Here is a 20,897-nt window from a genome sequence, read left to right on the forward strand (position 1 = left end):
TGGTTCTCCAACTTGTCAAGACGATCTGGAATCTTTTCTTGCCTGGTATACGAAAGCAGAAGAAAACGTTAAAAGCAATGTGCGATTTGATCATTAGGGCTGTTTAAGAATTTTTACTTTTTGCACGATTGTAATACCCAAATACCCTGTGAAAGATTACAATCAAATTGTAGTCATATTTAGAGATTTTGATTGAAACCGTGGATATCCGGTTTTATTCGTCAATTCTCCTACAGTTAAGCGACTAAGTGGTTTTCTTTCATTTTACCTCATTATTTCAAAAAATATCAGAAAACCTCCTTGACAATATTACTGATATTATGTAATAATATTTGGGAGGGTATAACAGGATTATAATTTGTCCGAAATCATACATTATGGCTTTAAGTTGGCTACGAGAAATGAAAGATCAGTTCAAACCTTTGGTGAAGATTCTTTGTCCAATTTGCGTATCCTTCGTGTAAGAGCAGAAAAATAATCACAATTTCCCAACTGGACAATAATGGGGTAAATTTGTCTAATCATGCACATATACATTATGACACCATATTGAATCAATGTGACTTCAAGAAGCAAAGTTACAAGCATTTGATTAGACGAAGGTCCAGTTTTAAAAGTGACAAACTGGCCTATTCAAAACTCCACACACTAGACATCTGGTTTGAGAGTGGTGAATGGCTGATTTATGCGTTTGGCTTTAATTTAAAACAAAAGGAACAAAAGAAAACTAAAACAAAAGAACTGACAAATAAAATGAAAGTTATGAAAAGTACAGAGAAGTAAAAACTGAAATAAAAACTGCTTTAAATAAAGCTTCATTGAAGAAACTGTGTTGTCTCTTTGTTGCGGCTTGTTGGAATCTTTTTGCGCCTTGTATGGGCCAGCAGTTTGTCACTTTTAAAACTGGACCTTCGTCTATTCAATTGCTTGTAACTTTACTTCTTGAGGTCACATTGGATTCAATGTGGTGTCATAATATGCAGGAATAAATAGTGCATCTAATAAAAAAACAAATTTACCCCAATATTCTTTAGTTTTGAAATTGTGATTATTTTTCCAAGTGTAAGGATACTTTATTGGCGCAGTATATTTTTAATGTATTATCGGTAATAGATGTCATTTTCTGCCAAAATTGTAGCATTATAATTATTCGTAATATCGGCACGATATAATCTCCAACCCGATTATCGATTAGGCCTAAGTTCTAAACGGTTGAGCGTTGAAATTAGTATTTGCATATTTGTATAATCCTACCTAATTTGCTCTTGTACATCTCGTCGCTTCTTCATAATGTAGTCATATACCACCTGTTTCTCCAACGCTTTAATATGACGCTGTTCGTCTTCGTTGAACCCAAGTTCTGTAACAAACAATAATTAAGGGGATAGACTATGGCGATAATGACCAAAAGTACACTATTCTTTAAATAGGAAGCAATTTTAGACTTCTACGCTATTCAAATTTCCCTCACCGGAAAATTGCTTCCTATTTACGTTTACCGCTACGTATGAATATACATCATTATACATTATTCTTGTTTTTAACAAGACATCGTAGTCTTTCTCAACTTCAGCTGTGTAACTTATACAAATTCCCGCCAAAAGTGGTTCTTTGAATTTGTGGAAAATATATTAAGAATCTCCCAGGACAATAGAGGTTGTGCATATGACGTATCATACCGTAAATATGGTGGACAAACACATGATTTCAATCTACCACGACAGCTCACAAACATAACAAATGCACGATCAAATAGGTTCATGACATCATTTGATCATGATTTGATTGAATGGACTGCACTGCGCCACGATTACAGTGAAGGACACCGATTCAAATCCTATGTTTGGAGCCAATCGATAAAAACATGCAGGGCCTCTTTAGTTAATTAATTTTTTGCTTTTTTTGATTTATTCACCCACGGTTACGGTTTAATGTTTTATCCTGATCATATCACACTATAGATAAGGTGATATTTGTTTATTTGGTATGCCCTCTGTTGGTCTTAGGTGGGCAACTGCCTGGCTAATTTGAATGGAAAGAACGAAAGGTCGCAGGGGACAACCGGCAAAACTGATTAGAATAACCCCGCAGGGTTTGTCAGAATCAAAGGCCGGACATGAATAAAGTTAGACTGACCCTAATCCAGATGCTGTATTCAAAACTTACTCAATGTTGGAGAATTCCACTCCCAGACATTTTTAAAGATGAAGCGACCAAGACGCCAGACGTGCACAATGATGATGAACGGTGGTGCTAAGCTTGGTTTCTTGTAGTACTCCTTTGTAATGGTGTACCACATAAATCGCCACAAGAGTTCATTCTTCTCATTTACTCTCTCGTAAGTGTTGCTTTTAAAATACAAGCAGCATGAAAAGATTTAGGCATACATCACATCTCAAGATATAGCATTTGCAAGCTCCATAGTTATATATAATAATGAAATTATGCAAATTAATTAGCATGGTGTCCTGGCTATTCACCTGGCTATTTAACCTAGTGTCCTGGCTGTTGTTGGGTATTAAGTGGAACAAGGGGGCTTCGATGTCGAATTTGTTTATGCAAACAGAAACTAAATTCGTAAGTAATAATAAGTGGCTAATAGCTAATTATGTCTATCTTATGACCTAATTGATGTTGTGGCTAAAAATGATAATTATAGGTAATTAAATTTTGTGCCCCAAACAAATTAATTTGCGGCAAAAGGGATTCTTGTATAAAGACTTCATGTTAATGTAAAAACAATAAAAATACGTTCAGTAAACGGGAGGCCACACATATTTATGATATAAGCAAACTTTATCGTGAACTAATCATAAATCAAGGACTGGAATTACCAAATATTAAAAGCTCCCTTATGAGGACGGAAGGCAACAGGTCATCACATGACCACTTCAGGTCCTGATGATCAGGACCCCTAATTACACTACGTATCTAAGGGACCTATCAATATTTATGCCTGGAAGGGCTTATAGGGGTGGTGGAATTTAGTGGAACAAAAGGGGATTATTTTATGTGATGTGGTTTGGAGTCCTCCTTAACCCACTCACAATTCCTGATTTTTTTTTCAGTTACAATTCATACAATTAAGGAGAAGGATACTCAAAAATAATAAGCAAGATAAATAAATTATTGTACTTACGTGAACATAGCAATAAGAAGGTTTAGAAGCAGCGCGTTACTTAATATCATCCAAAGAGCAAGACAGAACAATCCCCATCCAACGTGCTCAGGGCATCGCACAGCTCCATCAAGTTGTATCGCTGTCTCATTGGTTGTACAACCACCATCATCTGCCGTAACTAAATAAAAACATACATCGTTCATGAGTTTGACAGCTGATTTCCGAATATGAATTCGCCAATCAAAAGTGTTTAAAAAGCTAGCACTGATCTGGCTGGGCCTGTTCAGGGAATGTGTATAGAAATTTGCAGGAGAGCTGTTTAGAGCATTTACAATAGAATGTAAGGAGAAAATGATCAACTAAGGAGAGCTAAAAATCACTCTCCTATATCAGATTTAAGGAGATTGCTCTCGCTCTCCTCAAAAGGCAGTCCCTGCCTGTTGACGTAGCTTTTCAAAGGTTACAGGATTCATTCCCTCATTTCAAATATATAGTTTTGGTTTCTCTATTGTTCAGAAACCAAAAATCAAGGGATTAAAATGTGGAGATGAACTGGTATGCAATCATAACACTATTGTGCTGGGAGGACACAAGAGGGTATATATAATCAAAAGTATAATGGCCTATAACCATACGTATATAATAGCCTATTGTGCTCACATTTTCATTATCGATATCTATCAACGCCGGCGACTTTTGCCGTAGATGGCACACTTCCATGACACCATAAAATTCGTTTGATAAGTTATGCATAGACATCGTTGGATATATGTGATGCGATCAAGCAAAATCAGTCGGAACTCGGAAAAATTAAATTTTCAGTTTTTTATAGGATAACAGAAAGCATTTACAAAGCTGGATTTTGCAGAAAACTCCATTGAAATTGAACAACCAGTTCCAAAGATATGAGCAATTAAAGAGTTTCCAAAACAATAGGAAACAAAAGGAAATATTTCCTTTGTTTGGCTATATCTCAAAATCAATATTTGCGAGTTCCGACTGATTTTGCTTGATCGCATCACATATACGAGACCTAGGCCTACATGTAGAAATCATGTGCATATATTGAGGGGTGGGGGGGGGGGTGTTTTGTTTATTTGTCTGAAATATATACGATGCATGATGATGTAGATGATTTGATTATGAATTAGATTATTCCCCGGAAAGCACAACCCATACCTTTTACCTATGTTCCCTCCGCCACCTATATGGTCATTTTCACGGTAAAGGGTGTAACTTTGGATTTTTAACATTTTGATCCGTAGTTTTCTAATAAAGCCACAGAATTCCATGATTTTTGGCCACATAAGTCATCTAGTTAGCAGCTACCTTGGGTAGCATAATCATCTTCGGGAGTTACTGCGTTCAGTTTTAGCAGGCTTAAATGTACCTAATATTGCCATTTTGAAAAACTGTAAAAAACAGTAACATTTTTGTAAAACCCTGTGTTTTCTTCAGTTAGTTCATGGATAATTTTTCTTATCCTGAAAGTACGGTCATATGTTCAGTAAACACTGCCACATTAGATTTAATTGTGAACAGCCCTGTATTTTTGAGAACCGGACTTCGATATTTGTCGTTTCGGAGGCTTCATTTTCCGTTAACAATTGTTAACAAACTTTGTGGGTATAGCTTTGGTTCATAATTCTTGGTTATTTCTTCACTTCTTCTTGATTCATAACAGTTGATATCTTAACTTGAAATGGGTAACAAAAATTAGTTGATTTGCAAGCTTTTAAAATTTTTATAAAATCTTGACTTCAAAGAGCCGATTTTCCGTTAACTTTTTTTTTTCTCCGAAACAAACTGTTCAGCAAGCTTGGGCAAATATAAATAAAAGAGCTCATCCAATCTATTTATCAAAATGTAGCAAAGTAGATCCTCAAGTCACTTGTTTTTAAATCATGGAGATATATATCACCGTTTGAAAATGGGACCCAATACAAACTTTCCGTTAACAATTGAAGCCTCCGAAACAAATGAAGCCTCCGAAACAACAGTAAACTTAATTATCATCTATGCATATCTAAATTGGTATGTTCCATATTGATATCTGCATTGTAATTGTTGCATGATATGTGCAGAATGTCATAAATAAAAAAAAAAATTGATATTATGGTTAATGCTTGAAAAATATACTGATATCCAAGAAAGCCCGTTTCGGAGGCTTCACATGCAAATAACACCATACTTAACAAATGGGTGAAAAAATTATCACGTTATAAATCTGCAATATCTGCCGCATAGAATCATTGATTCAATACACACAAGAAAATAACAGCTTAGATGATCCCAACAGTGTTGTTTTCAAAAAAACTACTTCTGCCATGTTTAACCATTGTAAACATGAAGCCTCCGAAACCAAAAAAATGACTTGCTGTGATAATTTAATTTTTGTCACAACTGAAATTCAATACTTAGAAGCAAAGCATGAAAATTGGTAATTGTGATATTTTTTACCTATTTTTTCATGTCAACTTGTAGTAGTTAGCCAAATATTTTACTTTTATGATCACCTGTGTTGTTAACTGAAGCCTCCGAAACACAAATCGCTTGAATTGCCAATTCTAAAAATAACTCCAATTTCTGTGAAACTTGGCTGGGAGGTTCCTTTCATCAAGTAGTATTTGTACATGAAGTTAGACATTTAAATTATTTTAGGAACCCAATTAAAACTTAAAAAATATGTTTAAGGTTGGGAAATTTCCATTGCAAATGACCCTTGATGTTAAAAATTTTCAAAATTGCAATTACAAACATAGCAAAACATGGTATAAAATTTAACTTATATCTGTTGACTTACTTTGGAATGGGATTTCACATGTATTCCAGCTTTCATGTCATAATTTTCTGAGCTTATGTAAAATACATTTTTTCTTAGATTTTAACCAAAATGTAATGGAAATGTCAAATTTGTTATCAGAAATCAAAAGGTTTAAGCCTTGAAACACTATTTTACTGGAATTTAAGTTGCTTCTATGCATGATTACAGTAAACAGAAACATATTTAAGTGGTTTGAAATTTTGACCCTAAAAATCAAAAGTTACACCCTTTACCGTGAAAATGACCATATATAACCTCCTCCTCCCCCTCCCCACACTCGATATCGACTCTTCCCTATTATTCCACTCCACTCTTGAGCCCCCCTCTCCCCCTCCTTCCCTTCCCACTTCCAATGCTCTCTCCCCTCTGTTTCTCTTTCTCCCTTACCCTTACCCCCTCCCCCCTCTCACACACACACATACCCTCTTTCCCTGGCGATCTCTTCTATCTCTCTCTCTATTCTCCAATAAATAAATTGAATAAAAGTTAGTTTAAACCAGCTTTCTATGATATTGATCTTCCGTCATGCGACATGCACATAAATAGAGTTGTGTATAATACTGTGGATATCAATGAAGTCATAATCTGTCAAGTGGCTATTGTAATGTATGTGGAAATATTTCGATGGTCTATATATTTTCACAGTGAAATCAGCTTAGGCTAATTCGTAGTCTCAAGTCAATGCTTTCAAACTAAATCAATGCTTTCAAATGTAGACTGCTTTGTTCGACTTCTCTGCTCGTGAATATTGCACTGCGAAATTTAAACATTTCTTTTGTATACTTAGAGTAGGTAACTTCAAATCAAATAATTTTACGATCCACACCACTTATAAGAAACTGAAACCAAAACCGAAACTGACTGACACAAATGTTCGGTTTTAAACAAAAGGTAGAAACAATGAGTTCGATATCTTATGATTCAAGTGGTTAGGCAGGACAATAGGAAACCACGTGACCAAAACCAAAACCAAAACTAAAACTATATATTTGAAATGAGGCATTGTACGTCTGTATGCACTTGATAGTAACATTTTGAAGTGCCGTATAATCACTGATAATGGTGATATTCAAAGGTTGGCAATCTCTGTTTGTTGATTGCTTCCAAGCAACCTGCTTGTTGTCTATGGGAGTTGCATCTGGTCTCGTTGAACTTGGCGGCAGAGTTGAACTTTAAACTCTTTCGTACGGATGTTCTTGTCGACGCAATAAATGTAGAGAATGTTTTCCTTGATGGCGTTGTCCAATGTTTTGGTGGTGGCATTCACTGGCGAGAAGCTAGTGCAGCTCCAATTACCGCAGTTGCTTGCAATCAGAACAGAGTTTTGATCTCTGTTTCCTATGCCAATGTTGAGTTTGACAGAGTTAATAGGATCGGAACAGTTGGTGTACAGGTGATCCATCACTGATCGATGTGCGAGAGTTGTTTCCTGGCACAATTAAGTTGTACAAGTCTTTACTTACCATACATATAGTCATGGAATATTTCCCCATAAATTTGGAAATATGGCCGATATATGATAGATGTGAGGAGAGACACGGGGTCAGAAGTATGTGGATACATGATTGCAGTTGTTGACACTCCATAGCCGAGGAGAAGGATGATCATAATGATAAGTATTACAAGCACGTCAATTATCTATAGAGAGGCAAGGTAACCATAGTAATAAAATAATGGATGTTAAAAATGTGAAGGTATTGCATAAGTCACCATGCCAACATTTGGCAAATAATTAGTAATATCCGCAAATAGATTCATCAGGATTGTCCATTAAAATTATAAGAAGATGTTCTTAAACAAATCCAAATAAAGGTGATGTTGACATACCTCAATGACGTTTCGTGCTGTATCACAGCACTTTCTCAAATTGAATGACTAGCTTTGACCTTTGACGTCGGCTGCTTCCTATGGATTAGAAAGAGGGGGCAGGCTAATACACTCAACAGGGATTGTGGCAACTACTTCCTTCCGCATATCTATGATCAGTTATTGACAGCGCCATCTACGTCAGCTACCAATAGGAAGCAGCCGACGTCAAAGGTCAAAACTGGTCATTCAAATTGAGAAAGTGCTGTGATACAGCACGAAACGTCATTGAGGTATGTCAACATCACCTTTATTTGGATTTGTTTAAGAATATCTTCTTATAAGATATTAGTAAAAACTGCCGGGAAGGGTTTCTGTCTAGTGAGCTGAAATAACAAGGCAAAGTGAACTTTGAAGAAACCACGCTGGCCTATTTGGGCCGTTTAACATGGAGTTCTATGTTGGGACTTACATGAATTTATGTAGAAATTGCTCTGTTGACCTGCAAACACAACCAATTTCGGCTGATTCCATTTAGGTGCATGTTGGGACATGTGTAAATATTACAAATATGTCTAAAATCAGGTATGAAAAAAAAAAAATAATTTCATGATATTATAAGGTCGTACATTATGGCTTTCTAACAGAATATGCCAACATACCATTTGTCCAACCATAAGCACTTTTGGTCCTGTACATTTAAACGGTGTAAGCTTGTGCAGCAATCGGAAGTAAAACCCAAAGAGACTGAAAGCTAAGATGACCCTAGCCTCATTCCTGCTGTATGCGGTAAGACGAAGTATCATACCAACGGTGAACAGAGTGAGATTGAAGATGTCAATCCAATTCCATGGCACTCTGATGTATCTTTTTGGTGAGTGGGCAATCACCTGTAGAAAAAAAAATCGAAACAATTTTTTAAAATAAAATCTCCATACATTTGGGTCACTAAATGGGCTATTCCATCCAGTTGAATCCACACTACCCCTGTGGAAGATTTTGGAAATATATTTCACAGAGGGAGTATGTTTTTCAAGTGTGATTGGTCAGGGTTAATAATTTTGAAACCCATATTACTTATATCTTCCACAACTGGAGTGAGTATTTCAAATGGAAGTTACCCAACTATCTATTCTATTCGAAACTCATACTCCCTCTGTGGAAGATTTCAGCTAAATCTTCCACAGGGGTAGTGTGGATTTCAACTGGAATAACCCAATAAAACATCAGTGACAGGATAGACCACGGGTTTGCGCCTCTTCATCATCCCTCCCGGCAATTCAAAATGTTTCCGTATGTTTTATTCGTGACCTCTTCGTTTCATGATTTTTTTACAGCTACATCCTCTTTTTAGATGTTAGGATCATCGAATGACGTAATATATACCTTTTATATATACACCCCTATATCCAACAATGTACTCCGCCTGCGAAATTTTATGTCCTAGACTAATTCCACCAACCGTCTACACATCACATGTACCGTATGCTTCATAGTGACCAGAAGGTTGACGAATGAGGGCAGCAGTCGGTATTCATGCGCCAATTTCAAACTTGTGCCCGGAGACGAGAGATGAGGTCACCTGGAAATTTGTACTGAGTCTTCGATGGTTGCGCAAAACATGCCAATATAATTATGTAACATAAAGTAACCAATATTCATTATGTTTTCCTATATCGAATCTGGTATAATTATAAGCGAAGTATTTTGTTGTTGAAAATAATGTTTTTGTTACCTCTCGTATTTCTTCGACAATGAAGGTAGCAACCCAGAACATCAATACACATTCAACTCCTTGTGGCCAACGGTTTGCTAACTGATCAGATAACATCATGTATGAAAGCAAAGCTAAAAACGATAGATAGAACATCTGGAAACAAAAACGAACAACAATAAACCGTTACATTGTTAGCAACGGACTGAAGCTTTTATTCTTCTATGGTGTTCGATTTGAGCGCTATCATATTGGAAAATGTTGCCATTCAATAATTGTAAGATTGTACAATCAGTGCGAAGTTTCGAAATTGGGTGACTTGTGTTAGGCAGGTGTGAAATATACCTGAATGTATTATGGGTGTTTAAAGCATAAAGGCATTGGCATCATCGAATGGTTTACTATGTGATTAGTTTATATAATCATTGTTCCAAGTTTTCTTTTCCTTTCTCTGTGCCCTGTCTTATCCTTTTCATTCTCTTGCTCTCGTCCCTCTCAGTCTTCCTCCCATCATATTTCCATTTTCTTTCTAATTTCATTTCTTTCTTTTTTTCTTCACTTCTTTCTCTCTATCCCTCCAGACCATCTCTCGCTCTGCATCTCCCCTCCCCCTCTCCCCTTCTATGCCATTCTCATTCCTTCATAATTCTTAAAATATAATAAAAATTGAAATTCGTAAAAAAATTCTGTAGGCTATGTTAAATAAAATATTGTGAATACAATTAATAGTTCTGAAGCTATAAACATATTTGATACCGGTTACGTTACTTTTTGTGAAGTCGAAAAAAGTCTCTGGATATTGCTTTGCATAACATACCAGGTAGTGGTAGAATGCGACTCGAGGAGACTGAACCAAGTTCTTGGCTTTGATATAAAGACTGAAATGATAAAAACAAACAAAAAGAAGTCATGTAACTTAGCATTCATACCGAACCCACCTGCTTAACTCAGCAAGCACTAACATGATTTTCACACCCATACACGTGTTATAAGCGTGTTTTTGTTTTGATCAAAATGTTTCAATAACATTTTAGTGTCGGGTTACTTAAAGGACATATTATAAACGTTTTATATGAAATAAATATACTATATTAAACAACATTTTTAAAATGTTGTCAAAATGTTATTGTAAAATATTTTGGCAAACATTTGTGCAAAATATTTTGTCTACATTTTAATAACATTATGTTGGACTAAATGAGTGCATGTTCTTAGTCATCCAGTAGTCTAATACTAGAACTTCCTTTTTGCAACTTTGCTACGATGAGTTTGGAACTACCAGACTTCATCAGGCAATTGACGCACTGGACTTGCCATGTGATAGCTAAAGCCACTGTAATCATGATATAAACGGCTAGGTATCGTCTTGAGGTATCGTCTTCACGGCTGTTAATTCCTTGCCTCCCTCTATTATTATCGTTTCTGTCAATATTGGTATTTGACAGATAAAATAATGGACGATAATTATCGTCACAACAATTGCTGCACAGTTGCGGGCACCAATTGTGAAACATTGAGCGTTAAAGATATCCAATACCTTGCATTGGGTCCAGGTTTATGCAGTCCATGCTGCCAAATTTCTTCTACCAGAGTCTGTATCCCAGCATGCCCGATGAATGTCAAGTTGTGTGATAACTCGGCAAGTTTTAAGCATGTTGTATCTCCCCAGGAAGGTACGTTACGAAGAACCATGTTAAAAGCATCCGCGGTTTTTGAGGTGGCTTCACAGGCGTTGAGCGATTCATAAGCAAGCTCAGCGAATTTCCTATAGACAAAAAAAAGAAAGAAAAAAAAAAAAGAAGAAGAACAATGAAAATAATGAACTTTAACATGTTCAAAGCAACCTAATCAGCCAAAATCTGACTTCAACTATAGGCCAAAGTGTGAACGCAAAACTTCTCTTGTGCAAGTTGATCTGTCAAGAAGGAAGAACAGCAAGGGAAATTTCACTAAGAGAGGAGATTAATACGCACAATACCGGTATATTACAGTAAAAATAGTTACTCTTCCATCTCTTTGAGATGTTCCTGTTGTTCCTTGTATCTTGACGATATGTTACTGGACTGGTTCTTGTACATATTACTAGCGGCTAATGCTGACGCTATAGGTTCCGTGTCCTCCTCCCAAAAATACAACGCCATCTCGTCGTATCCCCACAACAGAGCGAAGATGAACAAATGTCTGTAAGGGTCCTCTACTGGGTCATTATCTGTGAAAAGAACCAAACAGAAAACATTGACGCTCATGCAATAGTTAAGGGCTCGGATAACGAAGATACGAAGTTTTTACGTATTTTTTGTGGGACCTGAGAGCACATCAGACATATTGTATTACATTTTGAATACGAGTAATGTCCTTCTAATGTCAAATATATATATTTTTTTAATTTGCGATATAATATACATTTTGTGGCAAATGATTAAAATTGATATTTTTGAAATTTTAAACAGTCCTCGAAGTAAATTGTATAAATCTAATGATACGTACTTAGTGTATTTAACTGGGATGAAAAGCCGTCCATCATATGAAAATTTTGACCTTTCGTATTAAAGGTATAGTTTTTCCCCCAAAACACCAACAAATTTTAGGTCCTGGAAAAAAAATCTATATCTTCAATATATTTATTTATTTATTTTTGTAAAAACAAACAAAAACAAAACAAAAATAAAACTTTAGGATCAGGTATAATTTATAGGGTCGGTCGGGTTACGCCAATCAATAATTTTTTTAGGCCTTAGTTTTCTTCAGCGGTGTGCAGGTTTAGGCCCTATACGTACCATGTCCTCGATTATCCTTCTGATAATATGAAAATTTATCAAACGCCAGATCCTGCATCACTTCTTGAACGATATCCAGCACGCTCTCCTAAAATGAAGTTCATAATAATGAAACGGTAAAAGCGATTTATTACAAGGTATGGAGAGCGTACCATTCGTATGTGCCTATAATAACATTTGTTTAAATTTAGATCCAAAATAGGCCTATAGCTTAAATTTGCCTCTATTTACTTATACCCTATAGGCTAGAGCTGCATCAAATGGTCTGCCTTCAGATGTTTATCTAAAAACTACATTATGGCTGCTACATGATTTTGTATAATCAAAGTTCAATTGATAAAAATCAAATAACTATGTCCCAAAAAAAATTTCAATTGCAAAAATGAGTTAAAAGATATTTTTGATAAATGGCATACTTCCTGAGATGCTTTGATTCTTGACATGTGACCAGGTAATGGCTTGACATCATAAGTGGCCTGCAAAATATGGAGACAGAATATCATGGTTAATCCCCCTGCCGTTGTCATTTTTCTATGGATGGGGTCCCAAATAAGGCACTCAAATATGTGGGCTCATACAATACATGTATTACAACAAAATGTGTGGGTCTTCAAGCTTCTTTTTTTCCAACTACATATTACAATAAAAGCAGAACAGTCCAGTCTCTTTGAGCCTGTAAAAAGTCTCTTTGAGCCTGTAAAAAGCGTAAAATAAAAAAAACAGTGACATTCCGGCGGGGGAAGAAACTGCAACATGTTGCAGTTTTTTCCTGGGTTATTTCAGAGATGCCAACATTAACATCCAATAGGGAGGTTTTCAAAATTACATGCAACTTCAATGGCACATAACTTTCCTGAAATAGGGAGGTTGCCAAATTTGGGTGTCAAAATGCACAAGATGTTTACAAAAATAGGGAGCCTCCCTCTAAAATAGGGAGCATCTCTGTTATTTTCATTTCGGAAAAAGGAGGTCATAAAAATGTCCCACTTCAAAGGAATGGATTCCTGTCATTAATATTGAACCTCTCCCCTCCAAATAAAATGACGTGTCGCCGTTTGAGAGTATGCAGAGTTAAGACTAAAAAATGTAAATTGTGGGAAAGATGAAATTTAATTTTGGGGTTTATGCAATAAAGAACCAACCTTGGAATACAGTTGCTTGATCATACTCCACGTTATACATTTATCCAAGTTTACAACATCGTTGTCGATTAGTAACTTCACAAATTCTACTTGGTTTTTCAAGATAGTTTCTCTCAGGAGGTCTTCTAATACTAGCTCATCCACGTTATACATCTGTATGGGAATGTAAAACACAATCGGCAATTCCTTACTAATTGAAATACAAGCAAAAGGGTTGGCACAACTATAAATTAGCAAATAGACAAAGTGATAAAGTAATTTATTTAACAAGAATTATTACCAGATCTCTGGTTCATATACGTATCACTTGAGACATCTGAAAACGACTGGCATCGTCCTTCGATTTTACCTCTAATTTGCATAAAATATCACAAAAAGGTTTTGAAATCGCAACACATTGCATATCAATTTTCATAATTCTGGTGTCAAACGAAATACGGTAGTTTATTGGTCTTTATCACATGATATACATGAAAGCGAGAATGGACCACAAAATTTTGAGTAAGCAACTTACTATTTGTTTTTGTAAAAGCACCAAAGTAAAATATGTTTATTACGTCGTATTATCAAAGATTATAATCAATAATATATCTGTCTTTGTTCTTCTCAACAGAATACAAACTTTTTATTCATTTACTAATTAGAAGTACATTATGCCTAAACATGCAAAATTTGACAACCTATGTATTAATAATGTTTCTATAGTGATACGTCATGTGATACACGGTGGCCTATGACGACGTATCATGATACGCCGGTATGCCAAATCACAGAACGAAATTTTCATGCAGGCGGTACATAAAAACCATGGGCGTATCACACTAATTAGTGCCATCTCATTAACTAATTACATTTAGGTCTCAAAACTTTGTGAATATATAGAGTTTCATTCATAGATTTTGAAAGAATTTATGTCATAAAATACGACAGTATGTCAAAAGAATTGTGCTAAAATGAACTAACATGGCATTAGAATAATCAATTAATTACCTTCCAGTTATATGTAAAGCTGGATGCAAACATCTGCTCTTTCAATACTTCGTGGTATCCCCATTGGAAAGCTAACTTAATATCCACATCCATGCTCTTTTCGTCATCTATAGTATATAATATATTATTACTTTGATAGCTGGAGAAATACCCAAAGAAGGCAGCGACGAACAAATTAAAGCGGATTTTAATTTTCACAACATGATCAAGGTGTCAAGTCTTGAAGGATAGTGGGGTTTGAGTTGCTTTAATCACCATTCAAAACCCAATACCTCATGAAATATTCATTTGTAAAGTTGCTGGATTCCTCTGCAAATGCAATTATAAAATGTAACATGGGGCACCCATAAGAGTTAAACAGTTACCTCTTTGTAAGGCTTCTAGAATTGACGCTTGGATCCCTCCTTCGCAACTTCCATCATAAATATTCAGTAGATTGGGTTTCTTGGCGGCTTCTTTGATCAGCTCAAGCGTGCTATCGACGTCTTCATCACGTCGAATGATTTCATTTAGTTCGGCTTTTATGATATTTCTGTGAATTACAACGAGTAGTAAATACATTTTATATTTAGAGAAATAATTGTATGATTACTTTTTTAAAAAGATGTCGTAAGATAAGCGGGTCAGGTAGGCTTGGGTCGGGGTTTGTTGCTAAAAATGGAAATGTTGATGATCGCATTCTATATTCATTTGAACTTATACTGGTCTTATTTTTTAGAAATATCCGATATTGTTACGAGTCGCAGTGGCGTATGTATGAACAGTTGTAGAATTGATCTAAAGACCTGTCACTCTGCCATCTTAGACCTGTCTCCAAAATGGCTGCCATTTCAATTGTTATGTTCCGGTTGCTTTATTGCATAGAGTCTATGGTCCGAAGTCATCATTAAATAATTCGGAAAATCTACAGCTAAAATGCTTTTGATCACGGTACAATAGTTATTGCATACTCACTCGTCTTGATCCTCTTTGAAAGCATGTGCTAGCACGTTAGCACCACGGCCAGAATCGGCGACGACGACCAGCGGTGTACCAGCTTCTACAGAGGAACATGCTTGTCTGATACTATACATTCCACCTTCAACAAGGACACAAACGACTGCTACATCTAGAATAAAACATGTAAGAAAATGAAATGCTGCCAGAAAGGAACACAAATTTGTAAAGAGATTTCATGCCTTTGGTCGGTACACCAGCCATTACGACCAGTAGTATGAGGGTGCCGGTATGATCTATATCTGTAATAGCAGGCCTACAGATCCATATGAAGAGAGTGATGGTGGATCGAGAGAGACAGACTACATCAACAAGACGTATACTCAGTCATGAAAATATGAGGAGTCATTGTAAAGGGGAATAAATTAGCTGTCCATTGATGCAACACGATAAACATGTCACAAATAATCTGAGATTCTTGAAAAAAAAATGGATGTAGGAAAATGAAATGTTGCCTGAAATTACTTGTTGAAATGTTGTTATACGTCATACGTATGTGAATAAAAGATGAGTGAAAAGGATGCGACCAGGACAGTAGCCTACTATACTGAATTGCAAGGAATGAGGGTATTTCTGATCATACTATATCGTATCATGGATACATTTATAATCATCGATTTAGGACACATTTTCGGAACAACTTGCTTGCTAAGCAGCAAAACTTTATGAAGAGATTTTATGTCCCGGTCGGTACATCAGCCATTGCGACCAGTAGTAAGAGGTTAAGCAGAGGTAAGGGAGTAAGTGGAGCGAGAATGAGGGCCCCACTGCATGCACAAGACGTGTACTCAGACCATGCTCAGACATAAAAAGGTAATTGTTTTAAATTAGCTGTCCATTGATATGCAACACGATATAAACAAGTCACAAATAATTTAAGAATAGAGATGCTTGAAAAAAAACTTTCCAAACGTTTTTTGAGGAGTTTAGTTTGCCTCCTAAATAGAACAAGTAACATACAAACCTTTGCACACAAGGAGATCAAATCGCATACTCGGCCTGTCTCCGTGCCATTCAGTCGGTTGTATCTTAAAGAAACGAGCTCGAACTGTAGAACTGAATCTGCAGGTGGCAACATTTGTGTCTCTGTCACTAGTCCCATCGAATTTCTGCAAAAATACCGTGAAAGGATGCAAGAATCGACTGGATTCTGCCGCACATTAATGTGTATCAAAAATATATCTTACAAGTATTTGACATGATTGTATTGTCTTGTAGCGATTATGATAGCTTTCTGACCGTATCTGTCTGTTTTTATCCGTGTTCATAATAGAGGCTGCAACTCAGGTGAGAGGTGCCTCACATTTATGAGGTACGTGCCTCTTCGCTGCCACATATTGAACAAATTTGGCAGTTTTTCTATCATGTCTATTGGCAAAAAACTGTTGAAACATGCGCGTATTTTTTTTTTTGGGGGGGCTTTGTGGGCGCCACCCCCCCCGGGGTAAAAAGCAGGGGCGGCCAAAACGAAAGGGCGGCGGAAGAAGAAGGGGCGGCAGAAAAAAAGGGGCGGCATAAAGAATTAGTAAAGAAATAAGGGCGGAAAAAATTTGTAAAGTATAAAAAATTTTGGAAAATATATACTATACATAAAAATGTGTTGCTTTTAGGGCGCTGGCGCTTATAATCCTTTTTTTTTGCTCTTCACTTTTTCAAACAACCGAAAAAACAATTGGGTCAACATTTTCGGGCTGTTGAGGAAGGGGCGGCAAAATTGAATTTTCTTCAGCCCCCCGGGGTAGGAGCGGCCACGGTACGCCACTGTGAAATACCTTTTCGATGGCACTAATTTAATACATTTGGCAACTGTTCACGTGACCAGTGAATGCAAGACGATGTCTGATAGATGGAGGGGTCCAACAATGTGTCTACATTTTGGAATGTTTGGCCTTATTTTGACAAAGGGCAGGGGGGGGGGCAAAGCAAGGAAATGGTAGAGTGTTTCCTGATCATGCTGATGCCACCAATTTGGCCAATATCCATTTTACTTACCCTGTTATCCACCACCTTCCAATCCTCCTCATCGTCACTGTACATCACCTTGAATTTTGTAACCCACAAGTCAGCTTGAGGGTTCCCCTTTATAACTAATCCCGTTACACGCCTTGGGTATGTCAAATCAATGGAGATCCATTGGTTACTGTCGGCAACATCGGCTATCCAGGCTTCCGAATCGTCGAGTCCAATCTGTGTATGTTGGCAGGTACGGTGACTTGAACTAGAACAGCTGATTTGTTCACATCTATTCACTTTATCGTCACATGTTAGATATTGGGTTTCACCGAAGGCTTCAAAAATATAATATTAATATCATTATAAATCGCATGTTGTGTTGTAAGTTTTTACTGTACTTGCCGTTCTTCTTGTGTGCAGATATCTTGATAATTATTGTGTTTTTAGTGACTAAACATGTCTTTCAATGGCTATTGATTGAAAAATTGTGCGAAAATGCTCGCCCAGAACCTATTTTCCCACCCACATTACACAAGCGACCTACTTTCATCTGAATATACAGGTCTTTGTCTAAGCTATCTATATCTATAGGCATGTAAAGATTCGTATGGCCATGTTGGTGCCTATGGGAACATAATCTTTGAACAGCTGGTTCACTTGGTTCAATTGAATGAACCGCAAAATGAACGGTGGAAAGCAATACCAGTTTCCTGAGATGAGAAATGTCCATATTAAAAAATAGAGGACTGTAAAAGGAACTCTTCTACTGATTTAGACCTTCGCTTTGAAGTTTGCACCAACACATTAGGTTTCACTGCCTGAAGAAAATTGAACACAATTTGAATTCTCTCCTGGGATTAGTATCTGTTAATGAGGTGACCAGGTCACCAGGTTGTCATTATAGCTAGAGGCATTTTATGACACGGGCCAATGAGTTACATAAAAATGACCTTGTGTAGTATTTAGTTCCCAGGAAGTGAGTTTTGCCTGAGGCAATTTGTGGTTAAATGTTGATCCCTCACTACAAGAGTTATTACCATCGATTTGGTTGAAAAAGGAGATGAGACATGGTCAAATCTCTCCAGGTAACAAAACGTAATGAAGCTTTTAAAGGATGTACGATATATTGCTAGCAATACTCACTCCTCAGTTCTCTTTCCAATTTTACTCGAAGTTCGTTTGCCGCAGTCCTTTGACCTGTTGTATCGTCTACAAAAATGAAATGGCTGTGGTTTGGCTCTAACACTTTCTTAGTACTGTTGTTCGTCATGTTGGCCAATTTCTGAACTTCCAGCTCAATTAGCTGACGAAATTAAAGATATGACGTAGACTGTAAAAATTGTGTCTTGGTCAAGTAAGGTTTTGACAATTGTTGATCTGTATAGGCCTACCTTAGTCGGATGTTTGCATCAATATTTTCAATGGTTGTTTGATAGCATGTAAAATTACGTCATTTTTAAGAAAAGGTGAACAATGATGGCGCTATTTATCTTAAATCGTGTTTTCATCTTTACAAAGGGTAGACAGAAAGAGTAACAGATAGCAACGAAATTTTCAAAAAAATTTTTAACAGAAAATGTTTGGAATAACTTATCTCAATTAAATTACAAATATATTTAAATAGCGCCCTCAATTTACACACAAATATACAGTTTATAGAATAAGAATATCACAAAAAGAAAAAGATTAATTAATGTAGTTGAAAAAGAAACGAAAATCTATGTTAAAAGGAACTGGAGATATATGTACATATTTCAATATGTACATTAAAATGTGATAGTTGTTGGTATTGTTCAGGTCTAGAATTGAACATCAAACAACCACGAGGGTGTTGCAAATATACATGTCTCAACTTCAAACAAAAAATTAAACATAGAAACATAATATCTTCCCTGAAGGCCGGGGTGAGCACCCATAAATGTCGACAGAAGATGATTAAATTGGTAGTTATACATGTTATAAGACCCATTTTTCGGCATGTCAATCGCTTCTAAGCCTTGCAATTCACGGTTTGACTCCCACTCTTGGTGCCCATTTTTTAAGACTAGCAAGTAACAAAATTCTCCCAAAAATCTGAAAATTTTTGCTCTTGCTTACTTGCTTGCTTATGCCGACTCTTGTAGTCGGACTCCCATAATGGCTCTCCAAACTGCTCTGTCTAGCATGCAATTTTTGATGTCTGGGCCTGTTAATCCTGTATCATCTGCCAACATCTTGATATAATCCTTCTTAGGTGGACCTCTTGTTCGCTCTCCATGTTTGGGCTGCCACATAAGAACAATAAGCTGCTTCTTCTTCGCTTCTTGCACAGTGCCCTGCAAACTTTAACCTTCTAATCCTGAGCCTCTAATTTGCTCTAATTCATAAATTTTGTTTAATATTTCTTATTATCTCATACCTGATGGTTTGTAACAGCTTCTTCCAATTTGTCTCTCAATTCTTGTTGAAGAGATCCCCATGTAGTCACTCCGAGAATTATCAGATCAACAATGTCATCAGACACAGTAGGCTTGTGGGCCCATTCGTATTCGCTCAGGCCTCTTGCTGTGTACTTCATAACACCTTTGTGAGTTCCGCCCGTGATAATCATCGTGAGATCTGGAATAAAATAACATTAATCTTAAACAAAATGTATTCATCCATTATAAATCTAGTTTTAAAATTTGAGTCAAAGTGTAGGGATATACCTAGTTTACATGTACATTGACTTAGGAATCTTGGTCTATAGGTGTAAGAGGTCCTGGCTCACCGAGTTTTGAAGGTGGCACATTTTTGGGATATCTGAATTAAATTACCAGCATTCTAGCATCTGACCTTCCGCTTTCCCCTTTCCGCGCCTTTCGGAGGCTTTCTAGGATTTTCCAGGAAAAATATTGTCAAACAAACCAAATAATGAACCAAATATTCATTCATACATACCTCCATTTTTGACAGCAGCGTCAACAAGACCTTTACGAAAAACTTCTTTGACGACCGCATTCCTAGGGAAGTCCCATGCTCCACCAGTAACAGATAACACTAAGCCGGGCGGCAAGGTCATATTCCACTCGCTACTCATCCATTTGCATAGGGCTTTCACATCTACAACTGGGCTTATCTTCACAAACTGCAATAAATAGTATTTTAATATTGTGCAATGATAGAATTTGGTAGCCACCATGTCACCCTTTGAAATTGCTTTATAAGTACAGCTCGTGGGTGGCGTTAACTTATGGGCACACACCACTAAATAATCGTCCCATTGAAATACACGGGAAAATACAAGAAAGTAAGTTTGTTTTTCTACCCCATGTAACAACATTTTTAATATTTTGATCAAACCAGTGTCTTAAATAAAGATTAAACTTTTATTTCAATTTAATTTTTTGGGACAAGTTGAGACAAACTTAAAAGATACGAACTCCTGAACAGCGCCATCCCGAATTTCAGCCGACACGCTCGCCTCCTTACCAGTTCCGGCCATGATATTGTTCCGAGGGCCTATTACCCGTGTACATTCGATTCAGAACATTTTCTGAACAGATATGTAATGTTGAGCTCCTATTCTATCTTTTTATCAAAACAACCAAGAGTC

The 20,897-nt window shown here is 36.6% G+C and overlaps 1 protein-coding gene across 1 annotated transcript; it reads right to left on the reverse strand.

Annotated features, from left to right (window-relative positions):
• Nucleotides 1-1,250: 1,250 nt before the first annotated feature.
• On the reverse strand, nucleotides 1,251-20,363 carry LOC140140380 (transient receptor potential cation channel subfamily M member 5-like). The gene is made up of 20 exons (XM_072162140.1): nucleotides 20,243-20,363; nucleotides 19,722-19,921; nucleotides 18,467-18,626; nucleotides 17,363-17,658; nucleotides 16,335-16,479; nucleotides 15,329-15,482; nucleotides 14,740-14,906; nucleotides 14,375-14,481; nucleotides 13,385-13,537; nucleotides 12,659-12,718; nucleotides 12,243-12,330; nucleotides 11,470-11,674; nucleotides 11,003-11,230; nucleotides 10,283-10,343; nucleotides 9,487-9,621; nucleotides 8,414-8,641; nucleotides 7,409-7,583; nucleotides 3,140-3,299; nucleotides 2,167-2,348; nucleotides 1,251-1,360 (listed from the first exon to the last, which is right to left on the reverse strand). Exons 1-20 carry the CDS (start codon nucleotides 20,361-20,363, stop codon nucleotides 1,251-1,253), a joined length of 3,135 nt encoding a protein of 1,044 aa, XP_072018241.1.
• Between the last annotated feature and the right edge of the window lie 534 nt (nucleotides 20,364-20,897).

The sequence above is a fragment of the Amphiura filiformis genome, chromosome 19 (genome assembly GCF_039555335.1).
Source record: "Amphiura filiformis chromosome 19, Afil_fr2py, whole genome shotgun sequence".
Classification (NCBI taxonomy): Eukaryota; Metazoa; Echinodermata; class Ophiuroidea; order Amphilepidida; family Amphiuridae; genus Amphiura; species Amphiura filiformis.